This window comes from Tetrao urogallus, assembly GCF_951394365.1.
Source record: "Tetrao urogallus genome assembly, chromosome: Z".
Lineage (NCBI taxonomy): Eukaryota > Metazoa > Chordata > Aves > Galliformes > Phasianidae > Tetrao > Tetrao urogallus.
The window spans coordinates 10,751,351-10,772,860 of record NC_136816.1 but is presented as its reverse complement, the minus strand read 5'-3'; the positions used below and the strand labels follow the sequence as shown (position 1 = coordinate 10,772,860).

At 41.5% G+C, this 21,510-nt stretch overlaps 1 protein-coding gene across 1 annotated transcript in view; it reads right to left on the bottom strand.

Moving 5' to 3' along the window:
* The window catches only part of PLPPR1 (phospholipid phosphatase related 1), a gene marked incomplete at both ends in the record, with an annotated part of 64,405 nt that overhangs the window by 7,628 nt on the left and 35,267 nt on the right, over positions 1-21,510 (bottom strand). Inside the window, 2 exons of the mRNA XM_079548443.1 lie at positions 2,576-2,826; positions 11,521-11,653. Of these exons, the coding sequence (XP_079404569.1) occupies positions 2,576-2,826; positions 11,521-11,653 (384 nt within the window). The remainder of the gene's footprint in view (positions 1-2,575; positions 2,827-11,520; positions 11,654-21,510) is intronic.

Here is a 21,510-nt window from a genome sequence, read left to right as displayed (position 1 = left end):
GACAGACCAAAGCATAGACAGCCAAGAAATTTTTTTCATTTGCAAGTTTAAAATAGACATTTATATATATGCCTGTATTTATACACGTATGTAAATGTATGCTCACATATATTTATAACATATGGTGTATCTGTGCTGAGGAAGGCTGAGTGGAGGAGTCTGCCTAGTCCTGATGTAGAAGTGAGGGAGATTTATTTTCCCTGGAAAGATTACAATTTCAGCCCAGTTCTGGAAAGATTGGTGTCCTGCAAGCTTTATAGATAATCTCTGCCATGGAAATTTCTACACTAAGAGCCAATGACAACTGTCTGTCTTACAGAATGTTATGCAACCTCCTGGATGTTCAGTGAAGTTTCCTTAAGTGTCAGAGCCCTGAATTTCAACAATTAATCTGGCAGGTGTACGTGTATAAATGGAGGAAATTGACAGTGGGGTCACAGTGACCTGGGTTACTGAAAGGATTTGCTGTAGGTATTTAGAATGTCCCATACACTGCAAGTTTACTGTCTAGGAGTATTGCATCACTCTAGTGTTGTCTAGGTTATGACAACCATCATGAGGTGGAGTCTTCTAGTCAGATGGAAGTGACAGAAGGAGTTATTTGTGGATACTGCTAGGTCAGTGCCTAGCTTAAGAATCCTGAAAATACTACCAAAATGTTGACAAGACTGCCTTGTTGTAGCCTTTAGCCACAGAGACCATCCTGTGATTTTACAAAAGCTCTCATTGCTTGCTCTCACTCCAGAAAAAACAAACAGGAGAATTAGCAAGAGGCTACAATAAGAGATCATTTAAATGCAGTGAAATACTTTATGTGTTCAGGTTGAATATCACTTGCTGGATGCCCCTGTAGCTGATTCTCCTATGACCTTTCTCAGAGTGCCTAACCAGGATACCTATATGCAACATGACATTTTATTTTCTTCCCTTTTTTGGGGGGGTCAGAAATGTTCAAAAACCAAGGAATATTTCTAACATGTCATCTTCTCTTGAGTAATGTCCTTAGAAGCACACATTACTAATTATACAACAGTTTGCACTATGTATTGAGACAACCCTACCTGGGAGGGCTTACTTGGAAGACTAATAAAATTGCATTAGATATAATTCCAGCTCTGATGTAAGCATGGAAGCCAGTGCTGCTGTTTGGCTTTTCTTTGTTGTTTTTTGTTTGTTTTTACACTTCCCCTGCTTTAGGCATACAAATTTCATCTGTGCCTGAAGGAATTAAAAGAATCATATTTGGGGTTCTCAGCTTATTTGGCAAGAGACAAGAAAAAAAAAAAGCCTATTTGATTAATTATAAAACCCACATTATGGAAAAGAACAACACAAAGCCAAACCAACTACAATGGGAGCACTGTCACTAGCAAAGTAATGAACAATTCAGTACAGAGATGTCTCTAAAGGATTCTTGAGAATCAGTGACAGCACCTTTAGTGCTGGAGGATGCTCTCAGGCACCCATACTGTATGGCAGTATGGGCTAAAATTGTACTGCGGACTGAAAACTTGTGGCTCAGAAAGAGTTATGCCTTAGACCTTAAGCATCAGATGCAGGCCTCTCTTATTTATGCACCTGTCCCACAAGGGCTGAAGGCAATCATCCCCCTTCGTGCCATTCGCTTCCCTCTAGTACCAAGGAGAAAGCAACCCAGGTGTTTCACAGCCTAGGGCTAAGAAACACTGAACTGCTGGAGACTTAAACTCAGGATGGAAAAGTAGTACTCTCCTTCAGCTGAAATCAGCCGTCTCCAGAAGATGTGCCTTCCTAGAAACCAAAGTCCATGGAAGGCATACCCAATCTGAATCCTGAAGCAGCCATCTTAATATCCACCATGGAATCACAGAATCACTGCGGTTGGAAAAGACCACAAAGATTATCTAATCCAACCATTAGCCAATCACCACCATGCCCACAATCGTAATGAAAACAGCTTCTCTAACACTGCAAAGTGTGCTGGGAACTCTATTTCACACATAGTTTGTATTGCTCGGAAGCACTGCATGCAAAATATTATGAGCTTTGCAAATACTTTCCAACAATTCCTGATCAAAGGAGTTAACAGTTTATGTATCAGTCATTATTCACACAAAATTCAATGGAAACAGAAAGTAAATGAAACAGTGGGTGGCCTCTTCTTTACATAGCAATAATGGGATGTTTTATCACTTGCTACGAAAGTAAGGGTAAAATATTCAGTAAATAACCTGTCAAGATTTTTCTCAAATTCTGATGACCTATAGAGAGACTGCCACTCATTTGGGTCTGGCTACAGGGGGAAGAAATTTCTGATTAAGTTACTTGAAGTTACTTGAAGGCATCCGAGAAAATCAGCAGCAAAAATGAGTTTAAAAGCTCATGCCTCTAATTACATGGTGCTACAGAAGCAATGAGAACTTGGTTTGCTTTTATTACTACTAGTACAACAGAAAGGGAAGGGGATTCTTGAATGGATGAAGAGGAAAGCTATTCCTGAAACAAACCTCTTTTCCTTCAAAAATACACTGTGTGACTCCATCTGGATGTACGATGCTGACTCTCCTACGAGTCAGCAATCATCCCCCCTACTCACCGTGGCATATAAAGCTGAGTAGATGCTTAAAGCAGCATGTTTGGATGGAAAGGATCTCCTGGCCTTTTCAATCACCTCCACATCCCCAGTGCAGATGTTGCCATTGCTGATGAACTGGTGGTGGGTCCGACAGTCATTTCCAGTGTAGTTGGGTTTACACACAGTCAGGAAGTATGGAGCCAAGTTCCCAGTCACAACCTGGCCAGCATTTGCAAATATGTCAGTGGCAAAAAGTCCAAATGCAAACACTCCTGTGAGGAAAGGTTAAAAATAGTTATTAATCAGATAAGTTTAAGACAATCTTGGTACCTGAAGGAAGAAATATAACAAGAGGTGAAGGAGCAAACACTGCTGTCATTACCTGGAAAAAGCCCCTGCTGACTCCAGCAGAGCCCTGGATCAAATGTATGACACAGAACGGCGAGTGCTTAAACTATAGCAGGTGCTTATCTCAGTACCTCCAGAAGGAACGGGAAGAAGTCTGAACATGGCAAGTATGAGAATAAAGATTTCTGTAAGTCAAGCTCTAAACCAAAATGTAAGTTACAGGTTTCACTGAAAACTCTGCATCTATGCTGCAAAGTTTTGTAGTCTGAATGTCAGGCACAAATTTTTAAGAATATTTATGAATTTTTGCCAGATCTGGGCCAAAAATGGTAATAAGTGACCCTGAGCTATAAAATAAAAGCCTAAAGGAGTAGTACTGCACTACGACACAATACCGCCATTACCTTCAAACATCTTTTGTCTTTTGAATTGTGATTATTCTGTAATCTTATGCTGTTAAGGTTCTGATACAGGAATATTTGCCAGGTCCTTTAGGATAAATTCTTAATGCTTTGATGCAGGAGAAATTTCCACACAGGCCCAGCTCAGTTTATGTTAGTGGAAGCACATACCCTGAAATGCTAAAGCAGACAGTGTGCACTTGAAGCCAGGAGCATTTGCAGGTTTGTGGAGAATGCCTTGCTTGAAACTGCAGTTGTCACATCCTCCATTGACTCCCGGTGAGTGTTCTCAGCAACTAACACAGCTGCTATGAACATCTAGATGGATCTTGACTTGAAAGAGCTCACTACATACCAAGGTTTCCAGTAATGTCAAACCCAAACGTCTCAAAAGACTAAATCAGCTCACCTTTCCCCCCACCCATCACTAGATTAAAGTGTCATGTAAAAACAAACAAACTAACTAACTATTCATTTTTGGTCTAGGAATGCTGAGGATCATATATTTTCGCCTCCTCTGTCCTGCAGCTTAGTACACAAAAGTCATTTGAACATGAGATTGTATTCAAGAACAACCAAGATTGGGCACTCCAAGGAAAATAGCTTATCTTAGGAGAGCTACAATGGTTACAGTAACTGCATTGCTTATCTCTACTGACCTAAATAAGGAAAAAAGTGCTGGTGCAGTCTGATAAACAAAAATAACAGGGCGTCAGGAATGTAACAACATTGAAAATGCTTTATATCAAAGTAACAAGAATCAAGGACAATTCCGCAAATATTGTAATCCTGTAGGTAACAAAAATCAGCAGGACCATAACTGACAGTTAGATCATTTTCAGCATGACAGGCCTACCTCCATGGGACATTTGTATGGACAGGAATGTGAAATGAAGCCCATAACTAAAGAGCAATGAATGATACAAGAGTTCAGTAGGACGCCCTGGTGCTGCCCACTCACCGAGGTGCTGTGGCTGACATAGCCATGTTGCAGCACAAGTCCCTTGCTGGAGTGTCAGTGGTCCCAGACTGCAGGACTGGCCGACAGGAAAATGGAATGTGCTGACTCTGCTCCTTTAATCCCTTTATCCCTCTGTAAATACTGTAAACCTGTGGTTTTACAACCACTGACACGAATTCCTCATCTACATTAAGCAGCGCATAAGCAAGTTCAAACGAAAAAGCCTGTAGATAGCTTTTTGGCTGGCAAAGCATGAATTCATGCCAGAAAAATCTTGCTTTATGTACTGTTCTTTGACCAAATTAAAAATAAAAATAAAAAATTAATAAAAGACAAAGCTTGCTTTAAGTGGTATCATTTTGATGTGTTGTGCAAATCACGGGGAATGCAATGAGGATTATTACCCAGCTCTTTATAATACTTATAGGAAGTGTAGAAGCCAGACAAACACTGCAGTCTGACCCACGGCCTCCATGGCAAAGTTGGTACAAGTGAAAAACTGAGGTGTTTCAGGAAAAGCTCATGGGCTTCACACAGTTATTTGACTTCCTGTGCAGTGCACAGGTACGCAGGCAGCATTTTGCTCTGAAAAAGAGAATTTCAGTATCTGCATTTTCCCGATAATTGGTAGTGCTGAAAGCACTGGCTCAGACTCTGCTGAGGGCTGCAGTACTCTGCAGAACAGCAGAACAAGCCATGGCTGAACCCTTTGTCAAGCTTTCCATTGTGATGCATATTGATCTCAGTAATTCCCCTCATGCAGTTCTGCCAAACTGTGCATTATGGAAGTCTTAGTGATGTGCAGCAGGGATGAAGGCCTTGCAGACCGATTATACATCACTTGCTCCCTGGAGACTACGCAATGGAGCTGGTTCTAATTGATTTAAAGTCTAACACCAGTGAGTTTTGGTCGTGATGGAGTCCCTTGATGGTTTACATCAGGAATCCATCTGTTCAGCCAATTTGTTCAATGACCTACAGCAGCCAAGTTAACTGACCAGGGCATGAGAATGCAGTGATGTGGTTGCTAGGTTTTTGGACACAGACAAGCCACTGCTGGAAGGCTTCATGGAAAGGGTAATCAGCCCTTTGCTCTTTACAGTCATCCAGCTGAAGTTTGTGATACAATGCCACAGAGAGAGCAGGAGAACTTGCATACTTTGGTGGTCAGGTTTAATGGAGGTGATACCATCCTGCTAAGGAGCAGTGCTTTATCACACTGTGTTCATTCTGACCCAGAAAACCTGGGAATGAACTTTAGCCCATAACTTGAAACATGCTGAAGAAGGACATACACAGCACTAGGCACATTAAAGTAGGATCTGTAAAAACAGAGTCTGTGTAGTTGGTTGTTCACACAATGGATGCATACAGGATTATTTAAGTTACTTAAAGCCACTCCTTCCCCTCATCCACGTGTATCACACAGTTTGGCTGCAGAAAGAACCTTAAGTAATGAAAGATCTGCTCAAAAATGCTGAGGACAGACAATATCCTTATAGCTCAACAAAACTTTACTTGGAGGAAGCATCTAAATCTTCATCAGCTTCATTTCTGAATGCTTCAGGTTTAGCTTCTTCATTTACATCTCCTATAAATTGCTGCCAAATAAATCTCCAAGCATAAATCCTTAACTGTAGGGCTCTCTCTGAATCTAACATGCAGCACCAACCAAACTCCCCGTATGTCTGTCTGTAAGCGTTATCACCTCCAGCTTTGTCTACTGCTTTGGCTAACAGAAGCATGTGCCCTGAAGAAGGATACAACTCTCTTCCCTCACTGTTACCTTAGCTGACTTGTTTTATCCCTGCAGCTCTTGTCCAAGCTCTCTCTTCTTCCATTCTGCATCTCTCTGACATCATTGGCTGCAGCTGCTTCTGACTCCATGGAAACTCTCACTACTACAGATATTTTAAATGCCACTGATTTGAAACAAAACACACACAAACAAAGAAAGCAGTTGGATACAAGCTGCTGAAAAGATAGTGGAAGAAAGAAGTGAGACATCAATGGGTGGAAGCGGGAATGAGGAGGCAAAGTACTTTAATAGAAAAAAAAAAAACTACAAAACATTAGATAAGGTGACATAAGAAACAATGTATTCAATAGCTCAGAGGGCATCAAAAGCTGTGCTCTTGGGTAACATGTTGTCGGGTCTCCTACAAAGTTCACTTACTGAGGAACAGCTCCTTCTCCCAGTGTACAGTCTAATGTCTGAATTTATCACACTTTCAATTTCCCAGAAAAAAAAAAACTTTCATATTACACATGCATATTTTCATTTCCACAACCTCTTTCCCATTCCTATGATTTTTGAAGAGCATTAGAGTTTCAGTGGAGGGAGTCCCTGGAAAAATTGGTTCTACACAAACGCTGATCTTCAACCAATCTCTGCAATTTTCCCTCTAATGGTCCTATGCATCCAATTAAGTCATCAAAGCTGCGTGAAGCAGTTGATAGCAGGAAAGGATGCATACAAAGGGACCTGGACAGCTTTGAGATGTGGATCTGTAAGAACCTAATGACATTCAGGAAGGCCATATTAGGAAGATATTCACTCAGAATGCAATGAAGTCCAGGCACAGCTGCCCAGAGCAGCTGTAGATGCCCCATCCCTGCAGGTGCTCCATGCCAGGTGGGATGGGGCCCGGGCAGCCTAAGCTGGTGGGAAGAAACCAGCCCACAGCAAGGGCTTGGGGCTGGTAGGGCTTTAAGGTCTGTTTCAACCCAACCATTTAATGACTATATGATTTTTAGTCCTGCAACCTAGACTCTGCTAAACCATCCTTTATCTTTATATTTTAATGTGTATTTATAAAGGAGACCTGTATTATTAGCCATTTTAGAACTAGAGGAGTGGAGGCTGCAGGAAAATTTACTGCTTGCTGTTATTGCAGGAACAGGCTCACCAGCAAGCTTCTTCAGCAATCATAATCAGATCCCACAATCAGTTTTTATCTCCTGGGAAAGATTCTACCAAGTCCCAGGCATCTACTGTCTCCTCTGTCTACCTGCTTCCTTCATGAGTGTCCTTCCTAAATACTGCTTCTTCAAGATGTAAGAAGAAAGCACAAAGAAAGTGCTTTGGAGCCTCAAGACTGTTCTCTGTATGTGCAGGTGATTTCTTGCTGCTTGCTGGTTTATGACTCTCAATTTTCACCCAGACAGCAGTCAGCTTAGAGCCTGGGAGCAGAAAAGTTTGGGCTTTCCCCAACACAGAGACCCAATTCTGACTGTGGAGGTTCTTCAGTGATAAGAAGTGAGACCTACGGTAGTTTAAGCTGCACATCCAAATACTGGCTGAGCCCTCCTGTGAGACAGTCAGTTAATGACATTGTGTGCACTGTCTCACTGTAGAAGCAGACAGAAGGATAAGGTCAGGCTAACTATGTCTCGCAGCTGCACAGGGAATAGACATCAGAGCTCTGGGGTTTATCTATCCCATTACAATAAAGTCAGTGTGTGTGTAAATCTTGTAAACCTTTATTTGCCAAACTAAGGCCTTAATTTGCCAAAATAAAGCCTTAATTTCATTATTTAGCTGCCTACTGTGAGCTGGCCCCATGCTTTAAATTAAGCTGTCAGCAGAAGCTGATCTGTACCATTTGTTAACTGCAAATTATGCAGCTCCAGAGTAAAAGCCACTGGTAACAAATACATGAAGCAAGTTGCATTTCCGAATATCTAGAGAGAGACTACTCGCATGTTATCAGAGCTTTGCAGGTCTACAACTTAATCACATGGATTAGAAGCCTAATATACCAATATTGAAAAGCAGCAAAATACACACTCTGGTCACCCTGCCAGACTGAGTCAGTGAGGTCTGAATCTCAGTCCTGGGGGTGCTGTTGTGGCTGTATCTGAACACACTAAATCCTTGACTAAGACCACTAAGGAACATTAAAATAATGTATACCTCTGTTTGTAAAACAAATAATGAAGTATAGCATGGAAGAGAATGAAGCATAGGGCAAGATGTTAACAAGGGTACTGATCAGGAAATCACCACAAGAAGAGGGGAATAAAAGTACAAAATACTGTGCAATGGGGAGAAGAGGCTGAAGCCCAGGGAACCATCACTCTTCCTCTCTGATTTCTCAGAGGTCTGGGATAAAAACTGTGCATTTTGGTATCTGTAGTTCTTAAAAAAACTCTTGTGAGGGCTGAGGAGTGGATGGAGGGGAGAGATGTGAGTAAAGGATAGCAGTGCCGCACTGATATTTTAGACAGAAAAAATGACTCCAAAGCAACTGCACACCCCTTATTTGAAGTGAAAATCTCAAAAAAAAAAAAAAAAAAAAAATCTGTAGAAGAAATACAAAAGAGGAAGATGGGACAAAATGCAATGTATAACAAAGTCTGAGGTTTCCAAGCTAAAACTGCTTTCTTTCTTTCATAAAGGAATTGATTTTCTAAATATAGGAACGCAGCAGTTTTCACCCATCTGGGATGCAATAAAGGACTTGATATATGTTGAAAGAAGTTGAGAGGCATTTTTTCACTACAAAAGGTGAAACAACTAATATTTGGGCCAGGGAGAAAGAAAAAAATTTTGTCCACTTTTCTGTGGACAAAGAACCAAGGGGGAATTTAAGATAAAGCTCAATTGTTAAAGTCCCCATGAAACTCATAAAGAGAGAACTCTAGGACTGACAACTGTGAGGGCCTGGGGAAAGAAGAATAAGTAGGAAGCAAAACAGGCAAGGTATGAACATGAATTAAAATAATCATGAGGGATTGTGAACATCCCAGGGGATAGTGGAATTTTGGTTTTGCTTCATTCTTTGTACCACTAGTGAGTACAAAAAAATATATGCTTTATTGTGCATATACGAAGTAGAAGCAAGAGGAGAATCAGCTCAAGTCTAGCAAATAAATGCAACAGATCCCGCAGTGATAATGTGGCATGAGTGCCCACCTTTCATATCACTAAAGACAGCCTGAAACTCCTTGCTTGTCACATGAAAAGCAAATTTATTCCCTTAAAGATCCATTTTTCCTTGCATCCTTAGCTATTGAGTCAGGGACAGACTAAAAGCTCTCAAAATGTACCCTTCTGAAATTAGTGTTCATTTTCCTTAAATATTAACAGCAGGCACAATGATTAGTATTTCCCATCTCCCATCCTGTTTAATAGTAACTGTCACGACTTAAAAGATGAAGCAATATTCAACAGAGCTCAATTACTACTTTTTGGAGTTACTTACTGATGTTTCTTGCTTCCATGTCTGGGTCAAAAAGAATGATCAGATTTTAAAATTCAAATAAATCTGTATCAAGACTAAATTGGCAGCAAAGTTCCTTGTAACAAGTCATACCACTCACAGGATGTCTTGGGAGAAAGCCTATTTTATATTTCTGCTACTTTTGGACCTCATATTAGGAAGAAAAGATTCGTGAGGAAATCCATGTAGGAGTAACTTGTTCGTCTCTCCATAGCCAAACATCTGTAGAATCATAGAAACATCATCCAGGTAAACCTCTTTCTGGAATGAGAAGCTTGTGAAGCTAACTTCCCTGATGCTCCAGCATGGACAACAGCTGGCCAGTCCCTTTCATGTTTCCAAACATATTTGGAATTTCAATAAAGGAAGAGCAGTTATTTTTGGTTGTTTCATATATGATTTCACCTGATTTTCAATCATTTCCTGGCAGAGGCAGGGAGGTTTCTGACAAAAATGTACAATCAGTGTAGTTTAAAATAAAACCAGCACTTGAAGCTATTTCCAACAAAGTCAACTTTTTCTCTAGAAGACAAAGATACAAAGATTGATTTCTTTATCAGGTCCATATCCTGCTCCTCTGTGAGGGTCTACTGTATCATCACTGTCCCCTCCTCATCTACCAAAACAGTAGAGGAAATGCATAGGAATAAAGCTAGCTCAAGTGAAAGCAGGGCAGAAAAGTGCAATTATAAGAAAACACACAGAGCAAGTGCTTAGCCTCCACAGTTTAACCTCTTTTAGTACTGATCCCGCAGGCCAGAATATTTGATTATGGCTCTGCAAAGCATGCTGAATGTGCTGCAATGGCCAAACAGCCCTGAGTGACTTAGTGGAGTCCAGTACCCTGCTTTTCTCTTAATGGCAGTTTACTATCCATCAATTTATCCTAGAGGGTATCTGAAGTTCAAGGGTATTTCGCTTTTAATGTCTTCTGTGGTAGTGAGCAGCACACGGGACAGGCTTGGGTAATGAACCACAGGTGGCTTGTCCTCATGCACCACAGTGTGTGAGAAGGTAAAAAAGCATTTCGCTTCCTAACCTCTACGCATAGAGCAGGAGGCACAGAGAGGAGAGAGAGAAAGAAAACCATGGCTCTTCAACCTTTGTGGCAATTATTTGCTGAGAACGAAAACCTGCAGGTGGGGCCATGCCCTACGCAAACCATGCGCCCTTCACCATGCTCACACCAGCCCTTTGCTTTTTTTTTTCCCCTCAAGAAATTGGTGACAGGGAAGAAACGATCCAGGTATTTTCAACTTTTTGTTCTGCTACTACTTTTAAAGCTCAGCTTTTAATTCAGTTTAGGATTTGGAAACCTTGAGGGAATAGTTAGGTCCACTGCCAGTGCCAGGGCGGAAATAAAGCTACAACCCCTTTCCTCTTCCTGCCCCAAAAGGACCTACAGGGTTGTCACCTCAGTGCGGTCTCTGAGGCATTTTTACATTGAACTTGTGAAAACGCCATAGTGGTTTTTAAGTACAATAGAAGTAAACTCCACACTTTATTGATAGAATTTCTTCACTGTTTTCTCAACAATTAATGCAATGAAATATCTAAAAATACCCCCACAGAATAAAAATATGAATGCTATTTTTATGTGGACTCTGGCCTTTTTTATGCTGTGCTCAGCTGAACATTATATGCCAGAGCTGTAGAAGTTAAAATTAGAGATAAAAAAGAAAAATCCAAAGAGATGGGCTGCTGAGAACTGATTTGTAAGTAAAATGGCTATCACACACAGAATAGCAATCATGGAATTATTCATATGAGGATTTGATTGGCATAACCTTTCTCCAAGGGTCCAGAAGAAGCAATAAGCTCAGCAGAGCAGGATATAAACCAGGCCCAGGCAGCATGATATGGCACATTTCAAACATTACCTTGCAAATCCCGAGGGGGACAATTCCTCTAAAGTGGAATTTACCTGCAAAGATTTCGCAGCTTAATTAACTTTGTGCTGTAGATGGTTAGCATGTTTTGTTCTATTTTGATGCAAAGAGGAAGTAAATTTGCAGTGCTAAAGATGCTTACCTATAAAACGTATGATTCTTCGAAGCAGTGGGTTCAGGTAACAGCACTCTCCAGTCAAAATAGTTTTCTCTTGGATAATTAGGGCTTCTCTGGTTGACTTTATGAAATACATGGATATCTCCCCAATAAAAATCTGTCAGGAAAGGGAAAGAAACAGAAGGTTAAACGTGACATAAGCAAATACTGAAACAAGAGTGTCTCGTTCCAGCCCACAGAAACTACTGCACCCTTTTGCGTTCTGGGACACTGCACTTCCACAGCTGAGATGTAATGCCATGACCCGGCTCCCTGCCAAGAAAAAGATTTGCTGTTCTCATGTTCTGGGGCAAGACACTCAAAATTTAAGGCCTTATACTAATTTCTGGAATACAGGGAACAAAGAAAGCTTTAGCATGACTGTGGATCACAGAAGCACTTATTTTTACTACTATTAACACAGAATGTCATGTCCTGGGATTACCATTTAAAATTTACAGACAGGAGTGACTTCATAGATGGAAAGCTTCTATCCAAGTAGCAAAATGGAAGATGATTTTGCAGACTTCCATCCCAACATTCTACCAGCAAGCCCCCACAACGCTGAATATTCTTTACAGCTTTTACACCTTCTTAGAAATACATCTGTCTGAGTCTGCCATACAGGCAACAGAGCTCTTGCCACTTCTGAAAAGAGATTTAGATGAAGGATATCCCTCCATTGGAAACTTGTCAGGAGCTGCAAAACCCTTGAGGTCACCAAACATTTTGAAGGTCATACGCTGTAAGTACTAAGCCAGTAAAAATTGTCAAGATGTGAAGGCAGCACAGGCAATTACCCACAATATTACATCACTTGCATGGTTCCCTCCATATCCTGGCTTGGTGTGGTGGTACTGCTGAACATGCTTGGGACAATTCCTGCGAGGAGGGCTGGATGAAGTCATTGCTCTTTACACCATAGTTGAGCCAGTCAGCCATAGATTGCACACACAGGGCAGTAGGAAGGCCACAGGAAGAGTTCTGATCTATTTTATTTACCATCTGTCCTGCTTAATGTACCAAAACACCAAAATGTAAATCTCCAGGGATCTATTGATTTTCACGTTAACTGTTCTTGCCTAATAAATATATATTTTGTGAACAGAACATTCATTTTTTCCATGGAATATGATAGCTGTTTCTGAAATGGATTAATAAAAAGACCATTATTATAAGACATGCAAGAGGAATCCATAATAGTCAAAGAAAGCTATTACTGAAGCGTGTGCACATAAATGTACACAGATACAGAATTAGCACAAACCTCAAGGAACAAATTCTAGCTCACTTGGCTGGGATGGTATGCTGTTTCAAGGGCAAAAATTTATCCTTATTAAGCCAGATGAGCATTCTTATTGATTATTGACATTCAAGCCAAGTATGCTCAACCTCTTTGCAATTCTAACTGCTGATGGTGAGAGATGTAGTTGTAAAATGTATGTCAATAATGGCATCTGGGGGGTAGGAGTCAATTCATGGGAGTCACACTAAAATATTGCCTTTATCTCATTTCACTGCATCTCCTCTTAACAGAATTGGCAAGCAGTTCAATAAGCTCAGCTCCCTAACTATGAGGCAGGGAATTAAGAAGCAGACCATCTGTACTAAAGCAGTTCGAAAGTGACACTGTTTCAAGTCATTTATTATCTGACTTATGATAATACTGAGAAGTTTGAGTTAATGCTTTGCCTTTCTGCTTCTCTGCCTGGGGCAGTACATTGAGGAGGAATGCACGCTCTGAGCAAATTCTAGTCTGGGAAGACATGAGATAACTGACTTAAAAAAACCCAAACTTTTCAAATAAAGGTTAGGTATAAAACATAATCCTTCTTTAACACTACATCATTTTAAAGTTCCTTCTCATCAGAAGTTGAGTGTTTTCCAGGCTCAGTTCCACCCTGGCTTCAAGGAACGTGGCTATCTTGCACTCTCCTCATGACGCTCATGTAGACAAATTAGTTCCACTTAGATTTAGAAGTAAATTTTGCCACCGTATAAATCTGTCCAACTTCCCTCTACTGATTAAGCAGAGCTATCCCAGAATTCCTGCAGCACAGCAAAATAAGATTTTTTAATTGACCACTCCTTTCAATTTAATATAATCTCTGGGTACATGTTAATAATACTCTATTCGTGAGATGACTCAAGCTAATTTGATATAGCTGGTCTATTATCATGGTTCTGCCTCTGCCACTGCATTTTCTTGCCTGAATTTGAGGATTTTGTTTCCTTGTACATTTTATGTAGGCTCTAGAGAGGGATTCAAGGCCTTGCTGAGCTCTAAAAACTCGTGGTGAGTTTGGGCACCTGTTCTGATAGACTAATCCATGTGAAATTGAATGCATGGCTCAGAAATGTGATTTTTTCTTCTTCATTCCTCATTTCTGAGGATGAATAACTTCACTGATTTTCATGATTTAAAACCTAATGGGCAACTGCATGTGGACACTGTCCAGCTGGCCTCCCAGAAGTGTGAAGTACCTCAGCATTTGCTAGAACAGAATCAGCAACACATGAACAGGTACAATTCAGTTCTAAATTTGAAATATAAATTTAGACTCATGTATATGGGTGGAAAAAAAAAACCAAAACCACCCAAATTACCACTTTTACTTCAATTTTGGAAAACAATGGTAGGTTTATTAATTGCTGTATCATATTCAATTATCAGATAGAAATGGCAAGAAAACTGCGTTGGAGGATGGGAAATCAAAGCCCAGGTGATCTGCAGCATGAGATGAGGTGTGCAATAGGGAAACTAAGGTAGTGTCACACTATGGCTTTATTCTCAAATTCATGAACTACACTGAGCTTATGCTTGGATTTTTTTACTCACTGTATTGCTGTTAGGTAAAAGTACTGCACTGGTGTCCCAAAGGCCCCTTACAGATCAGAAATATTTTCCAAGAGCAGTCATTTTTCTTCTGCTGATTTCAACCTGTCTACTGAGAAAACTTCATTCAATTTCCTCCATGCCATTACTGCTTCCCATCATTGGCACTGCCACACAATGTTTTCTCCTCAACATTCAGCTCTCAAAAACCTTTGCTGCATGTTTCTTATTTCCTGGCTCCTGCTTAGCAAAGAGATGGATAAATGGTCTCTCTTATTTTCTCATAAACAGCCTTTTGTCTGTGATGGATCTGAACACACACAGCTACAGCCTGGAAAAGACAGTCCTTCAATGCGTGTACCAACACCTTTGGACATGCCACATCTTTCCCTTTCAAATTCTCAGTGCAATGGGGGCACTTAGTCCTTTCTGCACTCCTGCATACTTTGCTGCATGTTAATTTGTTTGATTATCAATTTAAACACAAGAACAATCTTTAGCTTTCAAAGGGAAATGGATTTTTATCTTTCCTTTTAATCTTTGCTTCTTACACCACTTTCTGATGAGCTCACAGTCAAATGCCAAATGATTTTTTACATAATTGCACTCTAAAAATGGATTAGAGGTAAACATCAAAAGGATCTGTTTCTCTATGGATGGACTAAGATAAGCTGTCCAGGTATGAATCTGGTATACTGCCTGCAGGATATTCCAGAGCAGTAGCATCCTGCAATACCTCTCCTGCAGGGACTGTGATGTGGGTGAGGGTGGGAAGCCTCGAGGAGACACATTCCATTTAAGAAGTTAATTACTTGATGGTATAGTCACAGCAGCCAAGGCTGGATTGAGATTTAAGAATTTTGCTCCTTTCACTCTGAAGTACAGACAGTATTTTACAATATTCTGATTTCTATGAGTCTGAAAAACCTTTCAACTCATTTGCTTTAACAGCATCCTTGCAGCACAGTCAATCAATGTAAACACCATTTCATCAAAGAAAACAACAGCAGGTGTGGTCTAGCTGTGGCCTCACTTTCTCTCTTTGAGTCTTGTCATGGTGAACTGGGACATCTAGGACTGAGGTATACCGGTGTGCCCATGACTCTGTAAATGTTTGTGTCCTGGTATCATACGCATCATTCACAGGAATGCATTAAAAGGACTGTGACCAGCAGGTCATATCAGGGACATGCTATTACATAGGAAAATTTCAGGCAGCAAAAAAATATGTTTCTGGGTCTAGAGACATCATAACTAATTTTTGCTCAATGAGCAGCATGACATTTCCTGAATTCTCTGCAAGAATGCATATGGTGGCATTTTTATTGTCACAAATAGATACAGCTAAATTAACTAAGTCTGCAGCATCCCAACAACAACTAAGACAAGGAAGGCACAGGCTGGGAGAAAAACTTTATGTGGAGCACTCAAAACAAGAGAACACAAGCAGGTGTGGGTTACGGGGACCCTGATCAGCTAGATTCAAAATGACTGCACACAGTTCTCACTGGGAAAGCATGCCTGCCAAGTGAATGGTGACCTTCACAGAATGCCCCAGCAGTCATTTCTTCAGCACAGGCCTGGAGTGGGCCCACAGTAATTCCTATTTTGGATTGTAGTGTATCTCAAGTCTGTATCAGAAATCACAGGAATGTAGGGGTTGTACGAGACATCTGGAGATTCCCCAGCCCAACCCCTCTGCTAAAGCAGGCTCCACATCCAGGTGGGTTCTGAATAGCTCCAGAGAAGGAGACTCCACAACTCCTCTGGGCAGCCTGTCCCAGCGATCTGTTACTTCCACAGTAAAAAAGTTTCTCCTCAGATGGGACTTCCCGTGTTCCAGTCTGTGCCCAGTGCCTTGTCCCTGCGCTGCACACCACCAAAAAGAGCCCAGCCCCATTCTCTGGATGCCTGCCCATTATTGAGAAGCAGTGATAAGGCCCTCCCCCCCCCCCCCAGCCTTCTCTCATCAGGAGGTGCTCTGGGCCTCAACCATTTTTGTAGCCTTCTGTTAGACTCTCTCCTCTTGAACTGTGGAGCCCACAAATGTGCACTGAGCACAGTGCTCCAGATGTGGCTTCACCAGAGAGACTAGAGAGGAGGGTCACCTCCCTCAAGCTGCTGGCCACAGTCCTTTTAATGCACTGCTGTGAATGATGCGTATGATACTCCTAGATGTCCCAGCTCACCATGACAAGATTCAAAGAGAGAAAGTGAGGCCACAACCCAGACTACACCTGCAAAGCCACAAGGCTCCTCCTCCAGCTCACTCCCAGGCTCAAAGTGGGAGCTGCTAACACCCTCAGGCTGAGCTCTTCCTCTGCAGCTAAGCAGAATGGGAGGCCAGACAGAGAAGTCTGTGCAAGCACTGGGCCATATGCCTCCCTGGAAAGGGACATACCTTCCAAGTCATGAGGGACACTCCAGACACTGATGCTGCCACAGGGGTCTGAGTGCTCCCTGCTGCATCACTGCTAGTACAGCCTGGGGACTTCTGCATGGAAAGGCTTGGAAAAGCTGCTGTAACTGGGCTCTGAACAGCAGAAGCTGCTCCTGTTTTTTTTCAGCATCTGCTGCTGAGCAGCTGCAGGAAACTCAGCCAGCACACCACGGAAGTTCCCTAGGTTCTCTTCTAGGGAGGCTGCACTACACCAAAGCCAAAGAGGAAAGATGGTAATGAAAACAGGAAAAACATTAAAAAAAAAAAAAGTTTTTGAAATTTGTAAGGCAAGCATGAGGTTTAGAGAGAAGCTGGAACAGTTTCCTTCTGCTTCAGACAAAAAAGAATAGCATCATAATTCATCTTCTAACAAATATTCAGACCACCATTTTGTTTAACTGATTACCATAATGTTATCTTAGAAAAAACACTCTTTTGAAGAACTTAATTGTATTGGCCCATTAACAGCTACAAGGAGCTGCTACCTCCTTCCTGGAAATACAGAAAAAAAGATTGCATGAAAACAGCAGCAGCACTTCCCATCCTACTTCAAGGAAATGAAAACCTGCACCCTTGAGGAACACAAATTAATGCTTGAGATATCCAGAACATTTTTAAGGAAATGGCTTGAAAATTTTATGTTTATATGAAACAATTTGTTCTGATTGAAACATTATTTTTGTAAAGTTCTCATATTGGCAAAAAAATCAAATAATTATTACTTCTGTTCCAAATTGTAATAATACTCCACTCCTCCTTATTTTGGAATTGACAACGCACTGAAATATTATAATTTCTCTCAGTCTCTGCGTAAGACGATACTGCAGGATATAACTTTTAAATTCACCAGACTTGCTATCATGGAACTCAAGCTCCACTTGCAAGCTGCTTCTAATATTGCATGTTCCCTATCACCAGGAGGACAGCTAAGTAAAAAGCTATGCTAAGACCCCAACTCCAAAAATAAACACATTCATCTTGTCACTAATTTCACCCCGCCTGAAGTACTTACAATCACCAAAAGAGGGGTTGTCCATTTGAAGATTTGTTCAGCCTGGAGAAGAGAAGGCTGCGGGGCGACCTCATTGCAGCCTATCAATACCTGAAGGGAACCTACACCCAGGAGGGGAGTAAACTCTTCATAAGGGCTGACAATAGCAGGACTAGGGGAAATGGATCCAAGTTGAAGGAGGGAAGATTTAGGTTGGATGTTAGGGGGAAGTTCTTTACGAGGAGAGTGGTTAGGCCCTGGAACGGGCTGCCCAGGGAGGTTGTGGATGCCCCGTCCTTGGATGTGTTCAAGGCCAGGTTGGACGGGGTCCTGGGCAACCTGATCTAAATGTGTATGTTTGGTGGCCCTGCTAGGCAGGGGGGTTGGAACTACATGATCCTTGAGGTCCCTTCCAACCCGGGTGATTCTGTGATTCTGTGATTCTGTGTGAAGATCTGTGTCTGCTAGCTAAATGTGCAGATATGTTGCTGTAGGCTGTCTTAAGCCAAAGACAATAGCAGCTTTTTGAGAGTTTGGAATTTCTTACCCTTTGCAAGTGGATGAGGCAAAGACTAAAGTTCTGTTTTATTCTTAGAAGATATGGAGATGAACATCTTCCTCCTCCTCCTCACCACTCCCCTTTCTGTGTCCGCACATATTTTGTAGGTAGCTTATTGCCAAGTACTTGCCACGACTGCCAAGGAGAAAACTAATTTAACCCTAGCCTCTGAAAGGTCTGGAAGGCATCTCCTGTGAGGAGAAGCTGAGGACACATGGACTGCCCAGTATGGAGAACAGAAGTTTGAGAAGTGGCTCTCTGCAGCTCTCTGAGGAGGGGAAATGGAGAGGGATGTGCTGGGCTTTGCTCCTGGGAATTGATGGTAGGTGTGTGGGAATGGGTCAAAACTGTGCCAAGGGAAGATAAGACATCACACCGGGAAACATTTCCTTACTGTGAAGGTGGTCAAACACCGGAATCAACTTTTTAGAGAGGTGATTGATGCCTCATGGCTGTCAGTGCCAAGGGGAATTTGGAGAATGCCTTCAATCACGTGCTTTAACTTTTGGTTAGTCTTGAAGTGGTCAGGCACTCAGACTTGATGATCAGTGAAGATCCCTTCCAACCAAACTATTCCATTCCATTCCACTCCATCACATCTCATCTCATTCTAATTTACTAAGACACAATGAAAGCATTTTTATACCCCATCTCACTGTGAAAATAGGACAGCTGGAAGAAACAGTTTTTTAGTAACCAATCTCCAACATCATCACAACTGAAATCAGCTGCCAAGAAGGGCAAAGAGGAAGAGGTGGATACTGAAAATAACTGGCATGAGACACGAATGGTTTCACCTTTCTTTCCCCAGGAAGCTCTTCATGGTGCCAGAATGTACAGGTGACAAGTACAATCTAAAACAGACAGGACTGTAGGAATCTCTTTACTCTAGCAATAAAGAGACAGCATAATTTCCTACTTAAATTTGAGCATGCATGTTTTAGGGGACAAACCACTAAATATGAAATAAGATGTTTATTTACAAAGAAAAACAAGTTTGTCCTTTTTCAGGTGCAATTTATCACTGAAATCACCATTTCCCTTCTGCTTTGCAGCAAAGATGCTAATATCAATACACTCTGAGAATTAAAAATGAATAAGGCAGATGAAAGCATTTGACCTATCCTCAGTGGAACATTTGAGAGAAAAATGCATTTCAGAGAATGGAGTCAGGCATACATGATTTTAATTTATTTAACAGTGCCACCATGAGATTCGGGCATCTCCCCTTGCAGGAAACTCTCATTATCAGAGACTAAAAGGTTATCACCAGAAGCATTAAAAGACTTTCGTAATTCCGATGTATGATGATTAACTACCCAGCATAGCAGAAAAACAGGCTGGTCTCATTTATTTTGCCACTACAGTGCAGGGAAAGGAACATACAGTGGTACCAAATCACAACAGCACATCTGAGACGTGTTGTAAAATACATGCATTCATTTTCCCCACAGCCTCTGTCTCAGCCAAATGACGGAGACACAGCGATATTCCATTACATTCATAAAGATGCTCCCTTTTGGCTTTCAAGCACTCTAACACCTCACATCTATGCTAAAATCAGGGCTTGGAGCCCTGTTCAGAGCTCTGCACACCGGACTGCACTTACAGATTGCTTGTGACTCATCTGAGAGTGTTTGTACTGACTCCTGGACTATTTTCCATGGCTCCAGAAAGGCTGTTAAGCAGAACTGAGAGTGCTTCCTGGCTACTGCTGGGCTCCTATTCTTGTTAACAACTCCCCTCCTGTCATGAGGTATTAGAGAAAGGGCAATATGCATGCAGCACTCACTACCATAAATCCTCTTAGCCAAGCCAACCAATTCACTGTCAGAAAGTGAAGCAATAGTCTTGCAGAGAAAAAAAAAGGACTGGCATTACCTTGTACTTATGTCATTTCTTCATATTGGAGCTGCAGGTTGTCAGTGATTACTCCCAAGAACAGAGTGCACAGAGTGAAAGTAGCTTAGCCCACAGTGAATGCATGCAAACTTCCTTTTTACAAAACACAGCTGTGCTTTCCTTCTTTTGCTTTTTTTTTTTTTTTGGGGGGGGGGGGGGGGGAAGGGGGGAGGAAAGGAAGAGGGAGTGGGAAAGAGGCAGGGGAGATTATAATCATCACAGTATGAGTAGAAATGGCTGCACTTACTCCTTTTATTGAAACCTCTGGGGTGTTCAAGGATGTTCAATTGCATCGAAAATCACTTCCTGGACTTATACTGCCTGAACAACAGGCAGCACCTACCCGGGTATAGTTGCAGAGATACACACACAGTGGTTTGACCAGCAATGCAATGCAGGAACAGTTCTTACAGAGAATCTGAGCTCGCTTTCCATCCCACTTACCAGCTTTTTATTAACTATCATTGCCAAAACTCAGTCTTCAGCAGAAAACTGAGTGGAAACAGGGATCAACTAAAGCCAAAGTTTGAAATCATCCTGCAAGGACGGGAAAGTCTCTGAGAAAGAGAAGGGTATGAGAAACAGTCAAGTTGCTCAGATAAAAACATTGTGCTGAGGGCCTGTGAGCACAGAAAAAGATCCCTTTGACATCTGTTCTGTTGAGAATTAGCTCAATACTAAGAAATTATACAGAGAGGATTTAAGTAATATATTAATACTGCAACACAATAATATAAATAAAACATTATGTAAGATGTTAATATATAATATGCTATGAATAAAAAGAAAAATGTTTGTTTATCCAGGAAGAATGATCTACTGTCTCCTTAGAGGTTGTACACAGAGATCACAACAAAGCATGTAGTGAAGAGCTCCGCAATGGCACTGACCAAGTATCACTGACCATTCTCTAAATGAAGCAGTAGAGTCTGTTCAACAGCGCAGCTCATCCCAAGGAGCAGGGCTTACAACCTCAGATCCCATAATTTAGTGTGATTACTGTACCTCAGGACCAAAGCTGTAATCTCTGCTAGCAGTGTGCAAGACAGACCCATCAGTTCCACACTGCCCTTTAACTGAAATTCTCTGTACACAAAACCCCCATTTGATGTTCTCTCCAATCTTTCACCTCCTGCTTAATAAACTGTGAAAATAGCATTGTTCAACTCCCAAAACCAGCTGTTCATAAGTAACTAGGAAAAAGTTACTGGGCCACTGATAGGAAAGAAATGTTGATCCAGCAGAGC